The sequence below is a fragment of the Cryphonectria parasitica genome, assembly GCF_011745365.1.
Source record: "Cryphonectria parasitica EP155 unplaced genomic scaffold M406scaffold_10, whole genome shotgun sequence".
Lineage (NCBI taxonomy): Eukaryota > Fungi > Ascomycota > Sordariomycetes > Diaporthales > Cryphonectriaceae > Cryphonectria > Cryphonectria parasitica.
In genome coordinates, this window is record NW_024468918.1 from 150,367 (window position 1) to 175,481 (window position 25,115).

General features: G+C 54.9%; 8 protein-coding genes across 8 annotated transcripts; 4 read left to right on the forward strand and 4 right to left on the reverse strand.

The window, feature by feature from the left end:
• Positions 1 to 1,829: 1,829 nt before the first annotated feature.
• On the forward strand, positions 1,830 to 3,965 carry M406DRAFT_52154 (uncharacterized protein; the record flags this gene model as incomplete). The annotated part of the gene is made up of 3 exons (XM_040924470.1): positions 1,830 to 2,053; positions 2,231 to 3,357; positions 3,550 to 3,965. The coding sequence occupies 3 exons, from the start codon at positions 1,830 to 1,832 to the stop codon at positions 3,963 to 3,965; spliced, it is 1,767 nt and encodes a 588-aa protein (XP_040771131.1).
• A 2,035-nt stretch (positions 3,966 to 6,000) lies between these two features.
• On the reverse strand, positions 6,001 to 7,454 carry M406DRAFT_218287 (uncharacterized protein; the record flags this gene model as incomplete). Its single annotated transcript, XM_040915527.1, has 2 exons — positions 6,001 to 7,238; positions 7,316 to 7,454. Coding segments are annotated over 2 exons (1,377 nt in total), but the record flags the coding sequence as incomplete, so codon positions are not given.
• A 671-nt stretch (positions 7,455 to 8,125) lies between these two features.
• M406DRAFT_75686 (uncharacterized protein) lies at positions 8,126 to 9,583 on the reverse strand (the record flags this gene model as incomplete). The annotated part of the gene is made up of 9 exons (XM_040925889.1): positions 8,126 to 8,189; positions 8,337 to 8,488; positions 8,574 to 8,783; positions 8,824 to 8,833; positions 8,870 to 8,922; positions 8,963 to 9,063; positions 9,137 to 9,155; positions 9,186 to 9,307; positions 9,445 to 9,583. The coding sequence occupies 9 exons, from the start codon at positions 9,581 to 9,583 to the stop codon at positions 8,126 to 8,128; spliced, it is 870 nt and encodes a 289-aa protein (XP_040771133.1).
• Positions 9,584 to 14,510: 4,927 nt separating this feature from the next.
• On the forward strand, positions 14,511 to 15,119 carry M406DRAFT_324692 (uncharacterized protein; the record flags this gene model as incomplete). Its single annotated transcript, XM_040919904.1, has 1 exon — positions 14,511 to 15,119. A coding segment is annotated over one exon (609 nt), but the record flags the coding sequence as incomplete, so codon positions are not given.
• Positions 15,120 to 15,501: 382 nt separating this feature from the next.
• M406DRAFT_75684 (uncharacterized protein) lies at positions 15,502 to 17,204 on the reverse strand (the record flags this gene model as incomplete). The annotated part of the gene is made up of 3 exons (XM_040925888.1): positions 15,502 to 16,261; positions 16,350 to 16,774; positions 16,959 to 17,204. The coding sequence occupies 3 exons, from the start codon at positions 17,202 to 17,204 to the stop codon at positions 15,502 to 15,504; spliced, it is 1,431 nt and encodes a 476-aa protein (XP_040771135.1).
• Positions 17,205 to 19,005: 1,801 nt separating this feature from the next.
• Positions 19,006 to 20,369, forward strand: M406DRAFT_296793 (UBC-like protein; the record flags this gene model as incomplete). Its single annotated transcript, XM_040919276.1, has 3 exons — positions 19,006 to 19,054; positions 19,147 to 19,940; positions 19,980 to 20,369. The coding sequence occupies 3 exons, from the start codon at positions 19,006 to 19,008 to the stop codon at positions 20,109 to 20,111; spliced, it is 975 nt and encodes a 324-aa protein (XP_040771136.1). The 3' UTR covers positions 20,112 to 20,369.
• Positions 20,370 to 20,635: 266 nt separating this feature from the next.
• Positions 20,636 to 22,540, reverse strand: M406DRAFT_353766 (protein transport protein SEC61 alpha subunit; the record flags this gene model as incomplete). The annotated part of the gene is made up of 3 exons (XM_040922785.1): positions 20,636 to 20,980; positions 21,055 to 22,402; positions 22,531 to 22,540. The coding sequence occupies 3 exons, from the start codon at positions 22,538 to 22,540 to the stop codon at positions 20,905 to 20,907; spliced, it is 1,434 nt and encodes a 477-aa protein (XP_040771137.1). The 3' UTR covers positions 20,636 to 20,904.
• Positions 22,541 to 23,254: 714 nt separating this feature from the next.
• On the forward strand, positions 23,255 to 24,808 carry M406DRAFT_283179 (tRNA isopentenyltransferase; the record flags this gene model as incomplete). Its single annotated transcript, XM_040918506.1, has 2 exons — positions 23,255 to 23,326; positions 23,425 to 24,808. The coding sequence occupies 2 exons, from the start codon at positions 23,255 to 23,257 to the stop codon at positions 24,784 to 24,786; spliced, it is 1,434 nt and encodes a 477-aa protein (XP_040771138.1). The 3' UTR covers positions 24,787 to 24,808.
• Between the last annotated feature and the right edge of the window lie 307 nt (positions 24,809 to 25,115).

The following is a 25,115-nucleotide window of genomic DNA, read 5'->3' on the forward strand; positions in this document are numbered from 1 at the left end:
GTCCCCTTCCCCTGCAAGTGCAAATGCAAACAATGTGCTATGTATAGCTTCTTCCTTGGTTCATTCGATGAAATGAAAGAAGAGAAAACAAGGACCACGTAGCGATAGACATCCATCCAATCTTAATCATTTTCTTTTCATAGCTTACATTCTGAGCGATGCACGCCAATGCACACCAAAGCTTACATATGTATGCGGCTCCACCAGGGAAACGAGGGGGCGGGGGGGCGCGCTCCCACGAAGCGATCCTACACGGGCTCGCCCTCCGAAATTTGGGTCTTGTTTCAACCTCCTCTGGGGTTTCCATCGGCCGCTGCAGTTGGTGGGGGCCTTTTTGTTGGCTGGGTGGCTGTCCTAGCTCGTCAGCTTGTGGCGCCTGTTTGAGATCCCTCTCAGATCTTGGCAGGAGAGGGTTTTGGAGAGTACTGCCAGATCCTGGGCGGCTAAGCCTTGTCGGTGCGCCCCCAAGATGAATAATCCTTCTACATGAAGGAGAGAGAAGATAGATGAGAAAGGCAGCGAGGCTGGGCTGGGAAGGTTCCTACCGCTCATCCTTCCAAATGACTACCCGCAAAGGAATGGACGACGAGTGAGGTAAACTACTTGATGAGGCATGCGACCTCCGGCCTTTTTTTTTTGGAAATAAATAAAAAATCAACGCATGCTTTCCAATGCCTGATGAAGAGCCAACAAGACATAGAAAGCCACTCAGTCATGATGAGAGGAAAAGGCACTTGGCCCCCAAAGTATTTGGCCAGCAATGAGAAGGTACAAGTGCTGGGATAGCCCTATACCTCTTTTTGTAGCATAGCGGCAAGCTTAGCTCTTGCGGAGGAGCTGGACCCCTGGAGCATGGAACCTTCCCAGGCTTTGCCCTCTTCCGACCAGCTGCTGAAAGGCGTCAAGGGCCGTGTTGTACTGTAATTTGTTTCCCCAGATATGCTGCTGTGGCTCCAAAAATAAAATTGTCACTTGGGCCCTGGACAAAGCATTTGAGCTAGCCAACTTGTCAACGTCGATCGCCCCTCCAGAAGCCCACCAGCCGAACTGAGCCGAGAGAGAGAGGCCATTGACAACAAGTCATCTTTGTCCTTGTTTCGTCCCTCCTCCTCTCTGGCTCGTGCTCCCACCCAACAGGATCCCAGGGTCCTGCAGGAGACTGCTGTGCTGTGGCTCGTGCACCTTGTACTTTCTCACCCATCCATCACCAAGACGCAACACTGATGAAAGCAGAAAGACAGACTTGGGGGACAGCACCTCTTCTTCTTCCTCTTCTGCAGGGCATAACTTTATGAACCCCCACCTTCAGACGTTCAGTTCAGCTTAGCTCCAGCAACCCTTGACGACGATCATCGTGGCTCTGGGGCACATCATCCTCCCTTCTCTCTCTCTCCCTCCCTCCCCCTCCACCTCCCCCTCCTCCCTGGTCCTAAATCAATATCAGTTACGGATTATCCATACCAACTCACCAACCACTGTGATCTTGTGATTCACCAATTCCCAAAGCTCAATTACCAACACCACCGCCACCAACACCTTCTATCTTCCTTCCGGCTCTTCCTCCCTCGCCTTCTTTTCAATCCAGATACAGCCTTCCTTGAGACTCCCTTTCTTCCCATCCTCGATATTCTACTACGACTGCCATCCAATTGCCCACCATGAGCAAACTCATGCGTCTCTTCAAGCGGCGCAAGAACCGCAACAAGTCCGAGGCCACCGGGGCACAGGCCTTTTCAAAAAACTACCGGCAATTCGGAGGCAGCATGCCCGCCCAGCCTCGCTACTTCAACCACAGCGCCAACCCCTACGATGACTACGACATCCCGCCCATGCCAGGCTCGCCCACGCGTGCCTCGGCCGCCAAGCTTGCCCAGCTGCCCGCCCCCGTCCTCGAGCGCATCTTCGCCTTTGTATGTCCCCACACCATGGACTCGACCTACGAGTCCCAGGAGCAGAGCTCCCTCGAGGACGCTTGCATGCTGTGCGACCTGCGGGACCTGTCGTATTGCCTGCTCGTGTGCAAGAGGTGGCGCGCTGCTGCCGTCAAAGTACTGTGAGTACCAAGTCAGTCCTAGCACACAAGTGGTCGCCGTGGAGTCGACTTGTCGGCCAATGGCGCATCAAGGAAGGGAGGCTGGTGGCCCCGATGTTTCGTTTTGCGAAGGATTCATGGTGTGGATTGGGTTCTGACATCCCTTTCCTCCTCCTTCTCGCCCTGCAGTTATCACAGCATCAGGATCGAGACCGTCCATTACTGCGACCGCGAGGCCTTGCTAGCCGACAGACGCAAGCACAAGACCTTCTTCGACCACAATGGCGAGCCCGAAGACACCTCCCGACAGCGCCTGAAGCTGTTATGCAGGACCCTCCGCGAAGACCCTGCCCGCCTGGGTCCCTTGGTCGAGTACTTCAAGCTGCCGTACATGCTGAGGGAGTCATGTCAAGCCGACCTGGCTCGGACCATCGCCGTGCTACCGAACCTACGATACGTCGACCTTCCCGAGGCCCTGTACCATGACGATAACTCGTACATCACATTGCGGATGGAGGTGGAGGCGCGATGTCTCAATCTTAGGAAGATGACATACATGCGCGGATCCGAGCGGAGTCTGGAGCGAGTAGCCAGCGGGCAGGTGTTTCGAAACCTCGAGGTGCTCGAGTTCCGCAGCCTTCAGGCAGACCCCACAGTCATACTGCATGCTCTCGCCATACTCGACGGCCTGCGCGCTCTCAAGATCGTGGACTCCAAGGTTATCACCGATGAGACCATGGCCCACAACAGCGACATGCTGCCCGCCTTCCCGGCGCTGGAGGAGCTCATACTGGAGGACACGCCAGGTGTCACCGCCCGAGGGCTCCAGGCCTACCTGAGCCGGGCCGACACGTCGCAGGCTCTCAAGGTGTTGAGCCTCTCTGAGACTGGCGTAACGCCCTGGAGTCTGCAGGACGTCCTGGGCGCAGCGCCCAACCTGAAACGGCTCACCCTCTCTTATGTGGCCATCAAGTCTCTGCCTCTGGCTGCCGGCACGTCACAGGTGGCACCACTCGCATCAATGTCTCTCGAGACCTTCCACTATGAGATCATGGCTGCCGCCGACTCGAGTCCTTACTCCAACATCCTCCCATCCTACTACAATTACCTGTCCGGATCCCTCCTCATGGGCGGTCTGCCCCACCTCCGCGCCCTGTACGTCCGAGACGCTAATTTCCCCGACACCCTGGCCGGCCTGCCGCAGCCAGCACCAAAGTTCGCAAGAGATGCATACAAGAGACCTGGTAGTAGCGGGTCGCAGCGCTCGACCGGACTCGCCTCCAACATATCCTACAACAGCCTCGGCTCACCCGCCTTCCCTCCTAGTGGCGGCTTCCCGGGCGGCTTCCAGCAGCCACAGATGACAGGCGCCTCCACTATGTCCTACAGCGGTCTCGGCTCCCCTGGCTTCCCCAATGGCGGATTCCCAAACGGTTTCCAGCAGCCACAAATGACGGGCGGCTCTACCAACCCATTTGGCGACCCCAAGCCCCCCAACAAGCCCTTCGCCAACGCAGGACACAACCCACGCTTCTCGTCCAATAACCCCTTCGCGGCCTTCGCGGGACCCAATGGGCCTAGCGGGCTCCCGCAGACCCTCGAGGTGTTCACCAAGGGCGATGACGAGCTGAACTGGGGCATGGTCAAGGTCGAGCCCGACAGGAAGTACGACACGAGCGCAGACGAGGGCCTGAACAACCGTCCATCCAGTAGCTATGGGCTGGACAACAGCGCCCTCGGGTGGAACTCGCGGGCGGGCGCCCGCAAGAGTGTGTTTATGGGCAATGGGGCCGGAGGCTTTTTAGCCGTGCCTGACAATGGGAGGGGCAGGAGGGGCAGTGCCCCTGATGCGAACGGGGCTGACGAGTGGCCCCGGCCGAGGAGCGCGGATACGAGAGAGAAGAGGTCTTCGAGAATGGACCTATGGCGCTGAGTCGTCGGCTGTCTATTGGAGAGAGAAAGAGAAAAGAAGAAGAGGGAGAGCAGATTCAACCTTACCAATGGTTATGCTCTCCAACTTATTCAACCACATCTCCGCCAGATGTTGTTGTATTCCCAGCGGTCCACATGTTTGCGCGAGGCTCTGTCTCCCGACGCCACAGAAGTAGCTTGTGATGGATCTTTTGTGGCCAGGACCAAAAAGAGTTAATCGCTTTGGATTGTAGGCCGCTTGGAACTTTGACGGCTTCTTATTTCTCTCTTTGAATCCTTCATAAGCTGTCGGGCCTGCAGTGCTTGCAAATGCAGTGCACCGCTTAGCAACCGGCATCGGAATCATTACTCCATGTTGAGGTCAGAAGTCGGCGGCGTTCAGGCTTCTTGAAAAAAGACGAAGAGGGGAAAAAAGGAGGTGGCCAATTTGGTCGGGAGTTACTTGTTGCAGTTTCATGCCGAGCTCGCGGTCTACACACTCTTATGGTGTGTATGATGAGCAAGCACAACATTCAGAGAACAAGCCTGCGAGTCAGTCTTGTATGTCAAGGTTCAACTGGAATTTCTTTCTATTGCACAGCTAATTCTTTCTTCTTCTTTGGTTTGTCTAGTCTGAGCGTGGTTTGGAAGGGGCATTCTTTCATCATCTTTCTCACCTCGTTTGCGTCTAGCATGGTTTCTTGCGCTGGTATTGTAGGAATGAAAATATACCCCCCCTTGTTCTCAAAGCATAGCAAACATACAAGCACGCGCGTAGGCAGGTTTTCTGTGGATTTTCTGAGTATCCCCACCCCCTTTTCTTCCCTTCTTCCTCCTGAGTCTTGATAAAATTGGGTTCTGAGGTCGGTGGATGACGGTCAGTTTAAAGACGGAACGAGGCAATCGATTGTTCTTTAAAGATAGAGAGAGAGAGACTTTCAACAAGCTTGTGCCCGGTATGTGCTGTCTTTTTCTTTCTTTTTGTAGCCTGCTGGTGTGGCGAATTTGTTGTCATTTCTAGTTGTGCCGTGCTTAATGGTAGGTAGGTAGTAGTTATCCTGGCGTCGGAACGTCCCCCTTTTCTAACTCCTCATCATCACCGACAGCCAACACCCAAGCCAAGCCTCGCCCAAGCCCTGTTTCTGCACAATACATATATATGTTTTCTTGCCTTTTTTTCCCCCCCTGGTCTTCGTTGTTTGTCCCTTCTTTTCTTGATTTCCAAATGTAATTTGTACATAGCATGTAAAACACAAAAGTAATAATTAAAAAAGAAGCTGTCATTACTCTCGTTGGTTAGACATTGCAAACTCATACATCCACCGGTGGTGGTGATGGGGATTCAAGTATTATGTACTATCTCCCAACCCATCAATCAATCAGATCCATTCAAGAACGAACGAACGCCAAGGCCATGCAGATTTGACGAGCATTCAAATGTCAAAAAAGTTGATCCTCCGCTCTCCCTCACTCACCCCTCCTCCATCCAAGTCTAAGGAGGGAAAAGAAAAAGAAAGAGAAAAGAGATCAAGTGAGAAAGCACCGATCCATGGTAAAAAGTTCAGAGAATCCAGGCCTGCGTGTCTGTACCGGCATTAAAGTATAGTACCTCTCATCTCTCTCTCTGATTCGAACAACGTAGAATTATTTTAGTCCACCCCACCATCATCCTCCTCCTCCTCTTTCTGTTTCCTCGCGGCAGCCGCAGCAGCAGCAGCAAGAGAGTTATCAGAAGCCTTCCTGAGCAGCCCACTCACACCTCGGCCGCCCAGCCTACCAGCTCCGCCGGCACCACCACCACCACCACTACCAAACGGATTCACCTGGCCGCTGCCACTCGACCGAGGGTTCATGGGCCCAGGCTGTTTCTTGTTGTTTGTCGCCGCCGCTGCCGTCGCATTCTTCTGCCGCTCACTAGACTCCTCGTCCTCGTCCTCCATCTCGCTGGCGTCCGTGTCGAAGAGGCTCTCGTTGTCTCCATAGATATCCTGTGGCTTGCCGCGCTTCACGCGTGCCGGGTTACTCAGCTGCGGCCGGTCGTTGCCTCCCATGAGCGGGTTGTCTGCGTAGAGGTTCGGGTCCCGCCCGAGCACCTTGTCGGCCTTGCTCTGCGGCTTGTGAGGGGGGTCCACGTAGTGTCGGCCCGCGCCGCCCGCGAGTGGCGGGTTCCAGGTCACGACACCGCCATCGTTATTGCCGGCACCGCCGTTGGCAACGTCGTCCCCGTCCGGCATGCCCCACCCGGCCGCCCGCTCGCGAGCCCTCTGCGCGTCGCGCTCGCGTGACACCCTGTCCCGCGCCTCGAGCCACATGGGCGAGGGCTCCCAGTTCCAGCCGTCGCCGGTGGTGTTGCACACGGGGAAGGCCCACAGGTAAGGGCTGGGCCCGAAGAGGTGCAGCAGGTTGCGCCGCCAGCCCAGGTCGAAGGCGTTGGGCAGCTTGCCGCTGTCCTGCTCGTCCAGGTATTCCTCGTAGCGCTTGCGCGCCCGCGTGCGCTCCATTTCATCGTACGACATGTGCCGTGGCACTCCGTTGACGAGGGGCGGCTGGTTTGTCTCGTCGCGTCCGCTGGGCGCCAGGGTGCGCAGCTCTTCTCCTTCCTCCGGGCGCGTCACACCCGGCAGGATGTCCTGGTGCATGTCCAGCAGCTGCTGGCCGTACCTGGGCAAGGGGATGCCGCGGCCGTCTGTGTGCTGCGCCCTGTATGTGTTCTGCATCGTCTTCCGCAGCGGCGACAGGTATCTGGTCTTCTCCAGGCACTCGATGGTGGTCTGACCCCTGGCCGCGAGCACGATATGCCAGATGGTGAAGGCGCCGACGACGAGGGCGATAATGCCGCCGATGACGGCGAGCACAATGTAATTGACGGGCATCAGGCTCTCGACGTAGGTGGTGTCGGCCATGACCTCGGTCCAGAGCCACGACCCGGCGACCACAGCGGCCCAGAGGCTGAAGAGTGACGTGTAGATCAGAAACAGCAGGAAGGCCTTGTGGTTGCGCAGGCCGATGCAGGTGGCCAGCCAGGGGCAGTGGTGGTCCATCTTGAGCACACACCTCCGGCAGGTCGAGCAGTGGTGGGCGCGGTCGGGCTTGCGGGCCTGGCACTTCTTGCAGAAGCGCATCTCGCCGTTGGACTTGACGGTCAGGGTGGCGGTCGGTCGGGGGGTCTCTTGGGTCGGAAGCGTGCTATAGCCGCTGTCGTTGGTTGTGCTGCCCGGCGGGGTGAAGACGGCCGTCGTGTAGGACCAATTGAGAAGGGCATAGAGTAGTATGGCTATGAGGGAGGATGGCGTCCCTGTGAAGGGGGCGGGGTTTCCCGTGGGCTTAGACAAGGGTTTCTTCAAGAAGCTGGGACAACAATGTTTGACGTACCTATCCAGCTCGAGTTTTGCGCATTATATCCTATACTGCAGACCACCAGGACTGCCCAGGTGGTCAGGCCGTAGACGAAAAGTAATGGGAAGTAGGTGGCGCACCGGCAACAGCACCTCTCGAACCTCCTTGCCCAGCGAGCCATGACAGAAGGGGTATCGAAAGAGCCACGCCTGTCCATCGGTCTAGGGGAGAAGACTTGGGAAAGCAGACGAGGATTACATCAAGCCAAGAAAGGTTGGGCATGCATGCCAGCTAGAGCAAGGACAGCAGATTGGAGGGGGGGGGGGGTCACAAGAAGCGCACGTCGAAGCTTGACGTGTCAGATGGATTGGTGATGCGTTTGGGTGGTGGTGGTTGAAAGCTTGCATTGGGGGGTGGACTGGCAAAGTGTCGTCGGTGAGGCTGAGCCTACTTTACTGGGCCTGGTCCAGGTTGCCTTACTACTATAGTAATCCTATGGGTAGTAAGTAGTACCTCTGCTCAGGGTACGTGTGCCAGTGAATTTTCAGGTACTTCTCCATCGCCACAGGCGCTCTCCATCACTAGTACAAGTTGGGTCTCAGGGGTCCCAGCTCTACTACTATAGGGCTACTACGGTACTATCTTAGCCTCTATGTTCCCGCGGGTGGGGCTAAAAATAGGAAGCATTGGCAAGGGTTCATCGGTGGCTACATCCGGAGTTTCCGGTGCAACGGATTACTCATCTCTGTTGCTGGGGCTCTGTAGGATGCGTTACAGAGTATACACATACTTTTTACTTTTTTAGTCTGTTAGGAGTAAGGAATCTCGATCACGGGATTTGATTACTTAGGTGCAACTTGTATTGTGGGTGTATGGACGTCTTCTACCAGCCTGGCTCTGTAGCATTGTACTATGGTACATATAGTAATAGTTCACCTGTCTAGACAGGGGGGCACTAGATGCTAGCTTTCGACGCTACTTGAATTGTGAATCAACACTTGTACTCCATCTCGCCATCTACTTTTTGCAACCGACAATTTTCCTGGGCCTTGCGTACCTGGAAGTTGGCTTGAGAGGAACGCCGTTCTCAGTACGGCACCCTCTCGGTAGCTTCTTGTATACCTCCTGCCGACGCCTGTTGACCTCATTATAGCGGGCGTGGGAGACGTGGCCCATTTTGCTGAGAATACCAAAGTCAGAAGTGCCGCCCTTGAGAGCTTGTCAGAGCTCCCAATTGGTGTTTGTATTGGCCTCGACCAGACCATCATTCCACCAGCTGGAACAGGCTACAGACACCGTAAGAGCATTTTGTCACATCCAATCCAATGTGAAGCTCATTCAACGGACGGAACAAGAGCATCGAGTTGCTATTAGTCCAACGCTCCAAGTGCCGACTAGGTCCTTGGTCATAGTTCCTGCCTGCATGGAATAGATCTGCCGAGACGATATCCAATTTTCGATTTTCAATACTCAGCAGCACAGAGATCGGGCTTGATTTTGCTTGCTATGGATTCATATTCAAGAGAAATGAGTAGAATACACACCGTGTCAATACTTGTAAGCGTGTACTAGTGAGTCTTTCCCGCCTACTTAGGATCCAGCGTGCTAGGCCCCATGCACCCCACATTCTCGGGCCCAACCGCCTATCATTACTGTAGCAGAGTTATCTGGGACTTGTACTACCATCGTCGCTGCCCTTTTCTGTCTCATCACATATACACCGCCTGCCCATGTAGTAGACGAGGAGAGAGCGAAAGAGAGAACCTCAACTTTGCCCTCCTCGACTACTTATACACAGTCGACCCTCAATTCAGAGACGATTTGACCAGATACTCGTCGTGTATATGGCTTGCTAACCATCCTTGAGCTGAGCTGGCTGATGAGTAAGTAAATAGTTAAAACTAACCTCATGCGCTGACCACGAGAGAGGCACTTGAGTGCTGAGCTCTTGTCGAAAGCAAATGTGATTCTCCCTAGGCACCACCTCGCTTTCTTCCATCAGTTTTCCGCCGAGGGTGCTCAACACATCTTGAAGAGGGGGTCCTTAGCAAGCCCTTGTCGTTGAACAAGAAACTCCAAGTCCTCGCGACTCGTGATGGGATGACGATGCTGTGCAGAAGAACCGAGTTGCCATCAGACAAATCTGTCTAGCCATCACATCTCACCTCGAGCTGGAGGCAGCCGCAGAATCAAGCATGTTATGGCGGCAGATTGCGCTTCGGAGCCTGCTGCGACATACCTAATGCTTAGCACCAGTGGGTCAATGCGACGCCGGGATTTTTGGTGTGGCTGATTTGCTGACATGGTGTGCTTGACTAGGTGGACTTAGCTGAACCAAAATTGCCAAGGTCAACATGCTATGTACCATGATAGGATGCGCATCCATACACAAGATATCTCCGCTGCCGGTACTATGCCAAAGCAGGTGGCAGCGGCGAGCTGCTGACTCATAGCACACGTGAAGGATTCAGCAGCACTCATGATCCACCTCCTTCGGCCACAATATCGCTGGCAGGGGGCATTGTGATTGGTAGCCTTGCGTTCGCATGTGGAGACACAATTTTCTCAATGCATTCTACCATGCAATATGACTTTCGAGCGGCTGAGAGATGGCGTGGCATATTTATATGCCTCAAGAGCCCTAGCCATCTTCCTGGACACCGTTATAGAAGACCCATGACTGAGAACCAGCCTCAGGATCTGGTTCAGCACGCTGGCCTCTCGTCAACCCAAGCTGCGTTTCTACTTTGTCTGCACAAGACACGATGAGCTCCCAGCAGGCAGTGGACGCCCCGGGGAAGAAGCCGACGGAGGCAGAAACGGCCATGAAGGAGATGTGGGCCGACGCTGCCAAATCATTCGAGACAATATGCCATAAGTCGCTGCAGAAGGGCGAAGTAAAGTCATTCGACGACTTGAAAAGGGTCATTGAGAGCTCCAACAAAGCATCGTTTAACACAAGTTCAGAGCAAAAAGAAAAATGGGACAAGGCGAAGGACGTGGGACTTCAGTCCCTCAAGTACTTGAAACTGCTCGTTGGCGTTGCTTCTCAGGCCGCTACATTTGTATGTTTTGGTTCACATCCTCATCATAAGCCCGGCCCACACTAACGAGTCCAGATCCCTATGCCTCAAGCGGCAGCCAATATCACTTGCTCCGCCTTGTCTTTTGTGTTTGACATTCCCGAAGCCGTCAAAGGCTACAACGACGCCATCAGCCAAGTCTTTGACCAGGTATCCTCGGCGCTTTCCCAGTTCCATATCTACGAGTCGATGGAGACCATCGATCCGAAGCTCGTCACGCAGGTCCACAAGGTCATGGTTAGCTTCGTCAAGTTATGCGCCCATGTCGTCAATTATCGCCAGGGCAGCAAGCTGGACCGCTTCAGACGACAAGTCAAGTCCATCTTCGAAGGCGACTCGGATCTTGCCACGGAGATGACCGAGTTCAAGCGTGTCCTACAGCAACAGCGTGACGTCGAGGGGACCATCACGCTTGACAATGTGGTCAGGACGCGGCAGGATATCGCTCTGCTGCTCGAGAAGTTTATTGTCTTTGCAAAGACAGCCGAGGAGACACAAAAAGGAGTGCAGTCCCTCAGAGACGACGCCGACCGCGAGAAGACCCTCAGTAAGATTCGTGACGCTCTCGGCGTAGAGTCGAACGTGCGTCTCGACACGAGAACCACGCAGACTTGCACAGATATCCTTGCCAAGTGCTCCGCCGGCACAGGGGAATGGATATGGACGCATGATGCCTACAGGGGTTGGATAGCGGCCAAGGGCAGGAATGCCTCTCATGTGCTCATCGTATCAGGGCCCTCCTCCTCGGGCAAGACCTTGACTACCGCTCTTATCACCAAGAACCTCGAGGGCCAGAAGGAGCGCATCTACGTAGCGCACTACTTCTTCCCTGCAAGCATCAAGAAATCTGACGACGAGAAGAGTCCCGTGCGGAGGGCTCTGAAGTACATGGCCTTCCAGATCGCGAGAGTCGACGGTACGGTGCGAAAGGCACTGGGCAAGCTATGCGACGCCGGCACCAATGCGTTTCGTAGCTCGGCAAGCCTAGAGAGCCTGTGGACAGAGATGAAGATAGGGACCTCTGGCACGGGGGCCACGTACTACCTTGTCTTTGACGGTGTCGAGAATTTGCCCCCAAAGCAGGCCGAGGAGCTTCTCGACTTTATCTTTAGCCCAAACCTGGCCGAGAAATCGGCAGGCAATGTGCGCGTGTTGGCGAGTGGGACGCCGGATACGTTCGGTAGGAGACTGGCTGCCGGGACCGCGCTCACCATTAACATGGAGGCTTGCAATGAGTTGGACATGCAAATCTATATTCAGGAGAAGCTGAGCGGGGAAGGATTGTTGCAGCGCGCAAGACCTGACTCAGCCCAGCAAAAGGCACGAGACAAGATTATTGAGAGGCTACCGCAGAAATCAGGGGGCAGTTATTCCCAACTGCAGTTTGAGCTGGACGACGTGATCCGCTTGCTGAGCACGCGTGCGACCGTGGAGGAGTTGGATCGCATCCTGGACCAACGCATGAGCAGCCACGAGGTGGCCGTCAAGAATCTGCAGCGTACATTGAACTCGAGAGAGATTGGCGAACTCAACGAACTTATCAGATGGGTAGTCTTTGGCTGGGAGTATATGACTTTGAGTAAGCTGGAGGCTGCCATGGTGAGTTTATGCCCTTTTTGTGCTGTTCGAGTGGCATCCCCCTTGAAAGGCTGACCAACCCGCATAAAGTACCTCTACTCAGGCACAGAGTCCCTTTCGTCCCTGTCAGACATCATCAGGAACAAATACCTGGCCGTCCTCAGGATTGAAGACGACATCGTCTACGAGCAATCCGAGGTCATCGAAGCCCTCCAGAAAGAAAGAGACCGCTCCGGCAAGTTATCTCACTCCGAAGCGCGGACCAACATCAGCATGACCATTACCATCAACAATGTAGATCAGGAGATCTGCGGGCATTTCTTTTGGGACCTGGCGCAGAGGACGATCCGAGACAAATTCAAGTTTGAATTCGACGCCGCGTCCAACACCCACAGCAACCTTGTAGCCATCACTGTGGACGAATTCGAGGCGCACCACACCATCTTGAAGCGGGCGTTCGAGTTCCTCGCCGACGAGCCCAAGGAGGAGACTAAGGAGATCGGGAGTTACTTTGTCTGCTGGCTGCCGGACCACCTACGCCGCCTCCGCGAGCTCGAGGATGACGGCAAAGGCTCGCTGGACCCAAGCGCACAGCTCGAGATTGGACGCAGTCTGTACAATCTGTTCAAAGACCAAGAGGTGTTTAAGCGACACAAGGCTAGTTTCGAGCCGACGTTCTGGGCGGTAGAGGACCTGCAGGATGTTCAAACGTGGCTGATGGACTCGGCCGTCGTGCGGAGGCTAGACAACAAGCAGTGGCTGCAGAAGGTGCAGCGGGCTGCTGCCAACCCGGTGAGGGGCTTTTTGAGTGAGCTTGTGAGCTTTGTTGTGGAATGCTTCCTGAGGGAGCGGAGCTGGGAAGCCCGTAGTGCGTTTGCTTGGGTTGAGAAGTTCATCAGTGCGGTGAGTCTTGTCGTGGCCCGATCACATCTCCCGATCACACCCATTCTAGCTCACAAACCCTCTCGATCGGGACCAAACCTTTGCTACAGGGCCATGCTGATAATCTTGGGGTGCAGGATGATGGCATATCTCAACAGCACCTCAACACCGAAGACAACGACGCAAGCCCTCCCAGTCCCCCACTCAGCGACTCCCAAGAAATCGACTGGGACCATGTGAGCAGCTGGTGCCAGGACTGGCTCGGATTGAAGAACTCGGATCTGGACTCGCTATGGTACGAGCGCCTAGCCGAGGCAGCACTCTCGCGATCCAGTCACATTGGCAAAGTTGCGTCGCTTTATGAACAAGCCCTTGAGAAGGAGAACCCCAGCTGGCTGTGCCACCGTGGATCGGGGGAAGCCTACCACGGCCAGAACCGAGTTTTGGACGCGATGGCGCAACTAGAAATGGCACTGGAAGCGGCAGGACAGGAAGGTGCTGCTCCTGCGCCACAAAAGAAAGACATCGTGGGCTTGCATTTACTGCTGGGAGACTATGCCGCCGAGGCGGCAGATATCCAGAAAGCCGTGGACCATTACTCCTTTGCGTGCGACAACGGAGAGACGGATCAGAGGAGACAGGGACGGCTGGGGCAGCTGAAGGCGAGACTGAGACTTCAGGACGCCGAAGAGGTGAGAAAGTGGCTGCAGAGCATAGTAGCCCAGGATGACGAGGACGGGAACATGGTTACCGTCTGGAGACTGATTGCGGGAGATGACGACTATGATTCTATCATCTTGGGAATATTAACCGTGGCCAAGGGGGACCCGGCTCTTCTAGAAGGACTCGTGGGTGCCCTCAAGAAGGCGACGGAGAGTCCTACACGGGGGGACAAGGACCAGGACGCCGAAATGTCGACAGACGAACGCTTCGCCGAGAACGAAGCCCGTGGCGTGCTATTTTACTACAGGGGCCTCGCGGCGTCGCCCTATCCTGAGCGTGGGCCCGAGGACTGTAATGAGGCACTGAAGCTTTGGGAAGAATGCCGCAGACTGCTCTCCGACATTGGCGGCCCGAAAGCCTATATCGTGCGGCGCAACGCCACCACGGAACTGGCCAAGCACTATTTCCACAGAACGGTGGACGAAAAGAGCCAGGATCACGTCGATATGCTCGCTCAGCTGGACGACCCTTCTGTGAGCACCGTCTACAGTGACCCGCCCGGCTTCATCGGTGCAGCGTATGCGCTCTGGGGTGATCTCGACAAATCAAAGGCGGCCCTGGCCCCGCGGATCAAATACGGACTGCAGATCCTCGCAGACGATGTGCCCCAGAATGACGGCACCGGGCTTTCTGTCATCTATGGGACTATGGTGCAGCACGGCGACTTCAAGAACGCGGCTGTTGCCATGTCCCTACTGGGGCAGCCGGATCTCGTGACGGGAGCACTGACCTTCGACCCTCAGGATCTCACTGGTCTCGAAGAAGTGGATGCCGATGGCTTGACGCCTCGTGGCGTGCATCAGCAACAGCTGTGGGATACGCTGCGCAAGCTGGCTAACGAAACCCTCCAAGTGGTCAAGGCTCAGGTCCCGGATACTGTACAGCATATACAACGAATCGAAGTCGCCAAGGGCTATCTGGACTCCCTCTTGCACCCTCCTAACGGGACCAAAACCGAGGCGGAGGATGCCAATGATGACGGCGAGGCCAGGATTCCCAACGGCCATGACGAGGACAGCCCAACCAGACCACTACCCACGGCGCCCATCGCATGTCGCATCCTCTACGACCACGTATCTCTCCTACAGCAAGCCCATACGCCCGAGCTCGACCCCACCTCCTTCCAGTGGTCCTGGTCCTGCGACGGCCGCAACCCAGACGGCAACCGCTGCGGCAACGTGAGCGGCATCGACACCGTGCACTACCACTGCGTCTACTGCTCGGACCGGGATTTCTGCGCAGACTGCCTGGGCCGGCTGCGCGACCCGGCGTCTGGCGTACGCATCACGGCATGCAGCCCGCGGCACAAGTGGCTGCGGGTCCCGAAGCTCGGAAGCGACTTCTATGTTGGGATGAGGGCGGAGAACGTGCGGATTCCTCATGGGGTGCGGACCGTGGGGGGCGACGACAAGGTCTTGGAGATCTTATATGACGAGGGTAGTGAAGGGGAACAGGAAGTCGTTAGCGTGGAGGCGTGGAGGAAGAAGTTGGAACGAGAGTGGGGTGTGATGGAGGAGATGGAGATGGAGGAAGCAGAGGCTGAGACGGAACCAACATCAGCCAACCCAGCATAGGGTGGTTGGACACACGGCTAGCATACACGACCAAGACACGTTGCGTCGTACTGCTCTTCATCTAAACAACCTAATAGCACGAGTTCAGATCAGGTAAATCGATTTTTCATGAATTCATGGAAGCCCTGTTAGAATCCTCCTACGGTTTGAGCGCCATTCTTTCTCCTTCGTCAGACACGATAGCATCGCCACTCGCCAAGTGTCTGCGTTCCAGCAAACAACGTCCCAGAGCTGACGAGTGTCACCATTTTGCTACCGCACCCTCACGCACATGTACCGCAGCACCATCATTCCGTGTCGTCCTCATACCTTTACCCCCCTTCATCTTTCTCTTTTTATTCTCCTTCTCTTTTTCCCGCTCCCCTTTTTTTTTCTTGCCTCGTCACATCCAGGCATCCCAGAGTCCTCCCTTTCCAGCCGACTGGATGTTGAGCAACGCAAGTGCCTCAGACGTCAGGCTCACGCCACAGTCATTTTTGTCTTGCTCTTGTGGCAGCTGTTGGGTTTTCTGTGCCTGCTGCAGCGAGGCGCGATGACCGGAGGCACCCTGTGCCGCAGCATTCTGGTCGGAGGGGTCCTCAGCAGCCGCCTGCTGAGTTCGAAACGGGTCGCTGGGGCCGACGGCAGATGGAGCCATGGCCGGGTACTTGACGCTCAGCTGCTCATCCATCTCTGCTAGGTACGTCTGTCGGTCGGTCGCTCTGCTGAGCGACATGCCGGGCGGGATGCCATGATGCTCTTGCTGAAGCTTGACCAAGGCGTCCCGCGTAAGACGTGGAGTATCGGGAGGGCTACCGGGCGCACGGCCGGCTTGTTGGCTATAGCCCTGCTGGGCAAGCTTCGGATCACCATACTCGGCCTTCGCCTTGGCCGAGACGTCGTAGACTGGGGTGCCATCCTCGTCGTGTCTGCCCGTGACCTCGATGAGATCCCAGGTCAACTGGCTTAGAAAGATCTCGTAGATGCCGCTGTCACGAATGCTACACTTCCGGCTGAGCGACTCAACGTGGGCAGCAAGGGAAAATCGTGACTCGAAGCGGTCATAACAGACCGGGCAGATGAAGGTTTTCTCTTCCATATTGGCCGTATGCTTGATGGAGCGAAGATGGTGAACCAGGTTCTTCTTGGTCTTGCATGAAGCTCTACACCGAATCAGCCAAGGATCAGTTGTGATCTTGTTTGGACTGAGTTGGCGAAGGAATGATGTGACAGAGGGGAAACAAAACTCACCCGCATTTGGGACATTTATACTTCTGGGTGTAGGGGTTGAGATACCGATCAGCATCAAATTGAGGGTGGCCAGGGTCGTGGTGGTCAGTAATCTGGCGGGCCTGCCTCTCGCCAGGTGGGTTTTTCGCGTCGCCCGTGAGAAGGTCAGGGACATTGCGGTTTCCGCAAAGGCGGTCCTGGTAGGCGATTCCTGAGATCTCGCCAGGATTCGACACGGCATCTGCTGTGCCCCAGCCCTTCGCATTTGGCTGGGTCCATGGATTCTTCTCGGCTTCGGTCTTCCAAACTGGCTGAGGAGGTGGCTGCGAGTCATGGTCCAAGAACAAGGAGAAGTCCTTTGGGACTCTCACCGTACCCTGCTGCTCATCAAGCAGGGTGAGGCGCCTGGCGAACTCGATGTTCATTTGACAGCGTGCAGCAGCACTCTGCGGCGTAATCTTGCGACACTGGTTCGACTCGACGTGCTTGACGAAGCTTGAAATCTGGTTGAAGTGGGAATCGCAGCCAGGGCAGATGATGTTCTGCTTCTGGGTGTGGTGCTGACAAAGAGTCAGTTGAAACACCAACCTGGAGTAACGGGGTTCATATTAAGGTTCTCCGTATGCATACCTGGCAGTAGTGAAGACGCGCAGCACCACGCGTCATGAAGTCCTTGTCGCAAACGTGACAATAGATATGAACCGCCACCGTGCTCTCATCCTTGTCCTCCTCCAGGAATTTGGCCTTCTTGTGGGCTCGCAGATCCTCGTCCGTGTTGAAGCTCATATGGCAGAACCTACACATGGAGGGCGGAGACATCTCCTGTTCCTGGGAACGCGGCGCGGCCATCATCTCCTGAGGTGAGGGAGACGCCATTTTTTCTGCTAGAGCTCCTGTCGTCAGCTTATTCTGGCGCGAAAAGAGTAGCCTGGCAATGAAGGCTGCAGGTATCCCCAGGGTGGGAGTGAGTGGGGTGATGTAATGCACGTTTTCATAGCATGAGAGAGGCCCTTGGAGGAATGAACTTACTTGTATGACCGTCTGAGGGTTGCTGTTGCTCAAAATAAGTGTTGATCCGTTGCAGGAAACTGGGGGCCATGAGAAGGTTGGCAGTGGCCAACTTTCGAACAGGTCGATCCATAGCCGAAGGAAGTCGTAGCACCTCTGTCGATGCCCTGCAGGGGAAATGGAAAGCTCGTCGTGTGCTATGATGTTGTGCGTGATAGTTTGTGTGTGTATGGTAGGGATACTCAATCTCAGAGGCCCAGGAGACAGCAGGTCTCTAGAGGAACTTGGAGGAGGTATCAAGATCATCTGAGGTTGAAGGCCGAGATGGCATCAAAGCCTCAAGGTAACTGATGGTGATGTATGATGCTTTCCTTGAGCAGAAAGGTACCAGCTGGAAAGCCTCAACGCGCCACAATAAAACAGAGCAGCCAGGTGGTCGATCGTATCAGCAGGAGGAGTTGTTTGGAAGAGATGACAACAAGGAAGAAAAAAAGAAACTTTAGGAGGAGCGGAGGGAGCTGGAGAACATCTAAGGTTGGTATGTAGCCTGTTTGGGTGCAAAAAGAAGGTGCCTGGGGGAAAAGCGCCTTGCCTTTGCCAAATGTGCATAAAGTCCTATGCAAACTGAGACTTGAAAACCAAAACTCATAGTCCATCCACCCTCAATTTTTCAAGTTGACCAATTTGGACAAGAAACATTGGTCAAGTACTTGGCTATCCTACAGACTTCTAGCAGGATATCTGCGTAGTACTCAGTCCTCCTTGTACTATTCCCCAAGACACTCGTGGCATCTCTCCTTGGGTGAGAAACACACACCACACGTTGATGTGATGACACTCATCATCATAACAACTAGTTTTCAGCATTCTCCCTGCAACTGGTTGCTTGAATCAAGCAAACATGAAGATATCTCATCCTCATGCTCCCGGTGATGCTCATGGGCAGGCACTACTACTGCGTGTGTGTTTTCCGACTGGTTGCATCCACTGAGGAGTCATCATTGTCCAAGTTCTGATGGATTTTCATGCCAGTGACAGATGAAGAGAGAATTAGTACATTCAGCTGTCCATGAGTTGTGAGATCGTAAGTTGTGTACCTCAAGACATGGGACAAGACCAAGAAGGCTGGTAGCTACTTGGACAAGATAATTGAATGTTTGAGGTTGAAGGTCAGCAGAAGAACCCCTGTAAAAGCACATGCTTGTGGGTCATACTGCCTTGTAAGCCACGGGGGCGCACATCACTTAGTGGGGAGCAGTGGAGAGGAGGGTCCTCATTCGTCATCAGCCTTCTCTATTGGGCGGTTTACTGTGCTCAAAGGAGTAAGTACCATTCATTGACTTATGTACCCCTTCACATCTCAAGTACATCCTCCCTCTTTCCGCAACAAGACACCTTGCAACAAACGTGCACCTTTCCAAACCAACAGACAGCACCGTCTCTTTTCACACCAACCGGCTTCTATTGGGCAGTTACGCTCTCTCTCTTGAGAAGAGGTCTCTTCCAAATTATCCAAATGATTCCCAGCCTTGACATTTCCTTGATGGCCACGTAGGGGGCGTGTTGCGACCTAACTAATCTACATTCCTCAACCCTCCCTCCCCTCCGTATTCCTCCTCCTCCGCCTTTACAAACATACATCAAATCACACCTATTCACACCCGCCATCATGCCTACCGCCAAATTCAACAGTAAATCGCCCACCATCAGGCGTATTCGTAAGTTCACCCCCCCCCCCCCTCTCCTCTCTCTTCCGTCTCTGCAACAAGCAAGCTAACATCCACTCCTCTTCCTTCTTCTCCCTGCGCAGTCCGCGAAGCCCAAGAGCTCTCCTCCGCCCCCTCCCCAGACTACACCGCGACGCCCCTCGAGACAGACCTCTTCGAGTGGCACTTCACCCTCCGCGGGCCCCCCGGCTCCCCTTATGCCGAGGGGCTCTACCACGGCCGCATCGCCCTGCCCCCAACCTACCCGCTGCGCCCGCCCTCCTTCCGCTTCCTGACCCCTTCGGGCCGCTTCGAGGCCAACCGCGAGATCTGTCTCTCCATCAGCGGCCACCACGAGGAAACATGGCAGCCCGCCTGGGGCGTGCGCACCGCCCTCGTCGCCCTGCGCTCCTTCATGGAGACCGATCCCAAGGGCCAGCTCGGCGGCCTCGACACCTCCGATGCCGTGCGCCGCCGCCTGGCTGCCGAGAGCCGAGCATGGCGCTGTACCGGCTGCGGCGCGCGCACCAACGAGGAGATTATTCGCGAGTGTGAGGAGGCTGCCGCCGCTGCGGAATCTGCCGAGGGAGCCGCCGGTGGGGCCAGTAGCAGCAGCGGTGGTGGACGCAAGGAAGTCGAGGTCCCAGCGGAGCTTAAGATGGGCTTCCGGGACGAAATGGAGAAGAAGGCTGCTGCTGCTGCTGCTGCTGCTGCTGCTACCGGCGCCAGCGCCAGTGGATCGGGCGAGGATTCTGAGAGCGCAGAGCTGGCAGAAGGGTTCGTGCAGACTGCACCGCGGGCGGGTGTCGACGTGTCGGCGGGAGCCGCGCGGCCAGGCCAGACGGTCCCACAGCCGACCAGAACCGTGCCGTTACCCGACGCGGCGCGTAACACGGGCGTGTCGAGTCGGCAGGCGCCGGTGTTGCAGCAGCAGCAGCTGCAGCAGCAAAGGCAGGCGTTACACGACGATGCCCAGCTGTGGATGACGGACAGGGTGATTGCAGCACTAGCTATTTGTCTGGTGGCTATGCTGCTGAAGGTGATACTGAAATGGGTGTGGGCCGAGTGACGCAACAGCACAAGGCAGGAAAGCAAGCCGAGTCTACCGGCGACAGGGAGCATATCAGCAGAGGTGCACTGGTATTGTTTTTCTCTTCTTTCGAACTTGGGCGTTCACAAGGAAAGGGAGGCGTTGTAACAAGGCTCACGGCGTTTTCTTCTTGCGGACTGGATTTTCACAGCAGGCACAGCAGGATACAAAGACTGAAATTAAGACAACAGTAGTTTGGTTGGCAGTCACTTGAACAATTGACAAGCTTCCCCACCACTGACGCGGCGCCAGAATTAAAGAATCCCTACTCCATTGTTCCCTCTCACAAACGCACTCTCGCGCTGGTCTCCGAGTGCCCGACGCTTTACTTCTTGAGACTTGAACTTTAATCAAGCGTCTTTCAATCTCTCAAGGATGGATGAGCTACGTAACCAGCATGTTGCCGATGGGAATGATCACAATCCAGAGCCATTGGATATTTACTCCGTCCAGTAGGCTGCGGGGGCTAGAACGGTGTTGGTATATAAAATATGCCACAATATGCTAAAAATTTTCCCATACACAGCCATTTTGTCTCGGGAGAAAGGCCCTAAAAGCAGACCTACGTGGTACAATGCACCAATGGTATACCGGATGCTTTTCCCAACCCAAATGCTCTCAGGAAGCCCCCCCTTGTTGTCCTGGTTTTTCTTTCCTTCCGGGACCTTTGCCGGTTATTAGATACACGTGGCACGTCGTTCTCAAGAGAGGACAGTCTGCCACGATTGTAGCTCCTCCATACGGATAGCACGGTCGACCAGGCGCGAATCCCTTATCCCATGATCATCCCCTTCATGCTACCGAGGTCGCCTTCCTTGGCCGCTATCTCGAAGTACCCGTAGATGATACTAAAGAAATATGCTCGTTAGTTATTGCGCTCAATACACTGCCAAGGTCGTAGAAAAACAGGAGAGACACTTACGTGACAGCAAGAAGGGTTCCGGTTCCGGAGCCAAGAGCGCCCAGAAGGTCGCTGGCAACGGACAGAGCTCCGATGCAGGCACCACCGAAGGCGGCGGCCGTCGGGATGATGCGCTTGAGCTCCTTGTACATGCTCTGGTCACGGTGGCCAGCCATGACGAGGCCCTGGTCCTTGAGCTGCTTGGCGACATCGCGCGGGCTGGAGCCAGACACCTCGATCCAGGTCTTGGAGAAGACGGCACAGGCAGTCAGCATGTAGGCGATGTAGATGACGGTGTGGATCGGGTCGATAAGAGCCTCCTTCATGTTCAGCGGGGGCGACATGTAGTAGACCAGGCCAGAGATGGGAGACAGTTGGCCACCACCGCCCTCCTTAGCCTCCCAGATGCCGAACAGACGGACCAAGAGGTTCTCCGAGAAGCGAGAATACAGCATCTGCGAGATGAGGAAGACGTTGGAGGACAGAGCCGACTGCAGCATGATGGGCATGTTGGAGGTGTAGAACAGGCGGACGGGGTAGGAACCGCGAGCACCACGCTGGCGCGAGGACTTGATGGGGATCTCGACGCGGAAGCCCTGGAGGTAGATGACAGCGGCGAAGACGACGAGGGTGGCCAGCAGGTTCATGACGTTGGGCAGGTTCTGGCGGTAGAAGGCCTCCTGGAGGGCACGCTGCTTGTTGGGCCAGGTCATGAGCAGGTGGAAGAGCGCAATGACGGCACCCTCGTACTCGGGGCCACGGCCAGTGTTGATGCTGGTGGGGGAGAAAGCCTTCCACATGATGGACTCGCAGATGTTGGTGGCGATGAAGAGAGAGATACCGCTGCCGAGGCCATATCCCTTCTGCAGGAGCTCATCGAGGAGGATGACGATCATGCCGGCAATGAAGAGCTGCAGGATCAGCAGGACGACGATACCGGCACCGAGGTCAGAGGGGGGGCCGTAGAGACCGGTGAAGACGTAGACGGTGGCAGTACCAGCGGACAGGATGAAGGCGAACAGCTTCTGCGCGGTCTGGTAGAGCTCACGGTCGGACTTGAGGTCGAGGTTGACATCGATCAGGTGGGTACCAGCCAGGAGCTGGAAAACCATGCCAGAGGAGACGATGGGGGTGATACCGAGCTCCATGAGGGTTCCCCGGTTACTCGCCATCATCATACGCAGCCAGTATAGAGGGTCGGAGGTGTCAGAGGACACGATGCCGTAGAGGGGCATCTGGCTCATGACCAAGAAGATCAGGAGCGTGAGACCTGTCCACATCAACTTTTGGTTGAAGGGAATCTTGGTCTCCGGCTGCTGAACCTCTGGGAGGAACGGCACGAAGGGCTTGACCAAGTCGAGAAAACGTACTGCGAGACGGGCGCATATGTGTTAGTTCTGCTCTGGGAAGGCAATTGACCAACGCGACGCCGTGTCTGCAGCCATCGCGAGAGCCCCTCGAGGATAATTAGGGGGGAATGGATCCGGGACAGCTTACGGCTACTCATGATGGGCGACTTTTGGTTGTAATGTACTCGTCTAGAGAGGCATCCAAGAAATGGATAAGAAGGAAAAAAAGAAGGAAAAAGGTCGAGCCACAGAATGGCTCGGTGAGAAGATTGGTTGCAGTACTGACGAATGCAGTTGTGAAAGGAGAGGAGGTGTGGTCTGGTGGAGGAGGAGGGAGAGCTCCAAAAAAGTGTCAACGATTAAAAAGTAACTACGGTTGGCAGCGCATTAACGCTCTGTAGCAGTGAGTGGTGATCTGGCTTCTCCAAGCTCCAATTTGTGATGTGTCCAATACGGAAAGCCTAGCTCCACTTCTTTCTCCCCAGCTCCAGCGTACTCGACACAACTAGGAGCTGCTGGGCAGGGGTCACTCAGGTACCCCATGCGCCTGCCTAGGGGTGCGCATTACTACTTTGTATTCCCCTACATAGAGGGTAACAGAGGGCGGCACTAAGAGGAAAGTGCTCCACGTGACGGCGGCCATTCAGCTACGGAAACGGCGCCGAGGTCGGCATTCTTTTCATGTCGCCCATTCTGGACTGGGCCGACGCTCAATCAATTCAAAGGGTCCATTTTCACTTCACCTGTTTGGGTTGCGAGCCCAGTGCCTTTACCGATTTACGTATTTTTCCTGAACAGCGTGCCACAATGTCATGATCAGAACTCGATTCCGTACTGTTCCGAGTCTCGGATCGATACGATGTTCTGCCACAATGTCCACTCGCAAACCTCCATCAACCCCACTGGTGGTCATTCTGGGATCCACGGGTACGGGAAAGTCTGAGGTGAGGTCCAATCTCATAGTGCTATGCACTTCTATTTTCATCTTCATTGAGATCTTCAAGTCGTGAAGTAGCATGCTTACTTACAAGATTCGCTCCAGCTGGCTGTCGATTTGGCCGTCAGATTCGACGGGGAAATCGTCAATGCAGATGCCATGCAAATGTACAATGGCCTGCCCATCATCACCAACAAGATATCACATGAGGAGCAACGATCTATTCCACATCATCTCCTCGGCAATATCAGTCTAGATGAAGAGACCTGGATTGTCGGTGTCTTCAAGAAAAAGGCTAGCAAGATCATTCAGGAGATTCGCAGCAGAGGGCGTCTCCCCATCGTCGTGGGGGGGACGCACTACTACACTCAGGCATTACTCTTCAGGGACAACCTGATAGAAGCGAATAATGAGACCCCGGAACAATTGCCAGGGCAGGACAAATCCGCCGAGTTCCCGATACTGAATGATACTACCGAGGCGATGTGGAAGAGGCTGAAAGAAGTCGACCCTGTTATGGCTGATCGGTGGCATCCGAATGACAGGCGTAAAATCCATCGTTCCTTGGAGATATTCCTTACCACAGGCAAGCGGGCCTCAGATATCTACGCGGAGCAGCAGAAGAGGAAAGCCCAGCAACAGGCTGTTGCAAAACACGAATCGGACCCACAGCCTGGCTCTGATCCGTTGTTATTCTGGGTACACACCGAGGATCAGGCCCTCAAAGACCGACTCAACAGGCGCGTTGACAAGATGTTGGAGGCTGGTCTCATGGATGAGATTGCCAAAATGAATAATTACCTGCAGTCTACACTTCAAGCTGCTGAATCTGTGGACTTTACGAGGGGCATATGGCAGTCCATCGGATTCAAAGAATTTCAGCCGTACCTAAGAGCAGTGGAGAACGGAATGGACGGACCAGATCTGGAGTCTTTGAAGCTTGAGTGCCTAGAGAAGATGAAGACCGCCACCAGGAGGTACGCCAGGTACCAGATGAAGTGGATAGCAAAGCAGACGATACCTCTGCTCCAGGGGGAGGGCAACTTCGACCGACTCTATGTCCTCGACAGTACCGATGTCACACAGTTCACGAAGCAAGTCATAGATCAGGCTGCAGACGTGACTCGGAAGTTCCTCGCCGGTGAGGACCTCCCGGCTCCATCGGAGACTGCAAGGGAAGTGCTTAAAGCTGCAGAAGCTGCAAACTCGGCTCAGGACACGCCTTGTCGCAGATATTGTGATCTTTGCGATGCTACTCTCCTCTCCGAGGAAGCCTGGGTGAAACATATCCGAGGGAAGGCTCATCGGAGGCAAGTTCGGCATAGGAAGCGCACTGCATTGGTTCCTGTAGAATGTGTCGACGCCGAAGTATCCAAGGTCGAGACAAATTTGGGCGATTGGAGTGCTGCAAGTTGGAAGCTCTCTGCTCATACTGGCGAAACGCAACCTCGCACAGGTACAGAGTGATTTCAGTGAATGGTACTCTTTCAAAAGAATATCTGATGGAACCTGACCGTGCAACAGAGACATCGGTACTCAGCTATTCCGCAGGCAGGAACTGACACATCTAATGCCGAGCTATTCTGGACCTCTGTCTGCTACAGATCATCTTTGAGCTGTATACTATTTTTGTGACAATATCATGATTCCCGATACCACACCACCCATTAGTCATCGTATACTATCCTTAGTATGCTCTTGCTCCTAATACGCCTTGTGAGCCTGGTTCTAGCTATTGCAGTCAGATAGTGCCTGGGGCCAACGAACCATCCTGTAAATTCCCTAGCTAAAGGTAA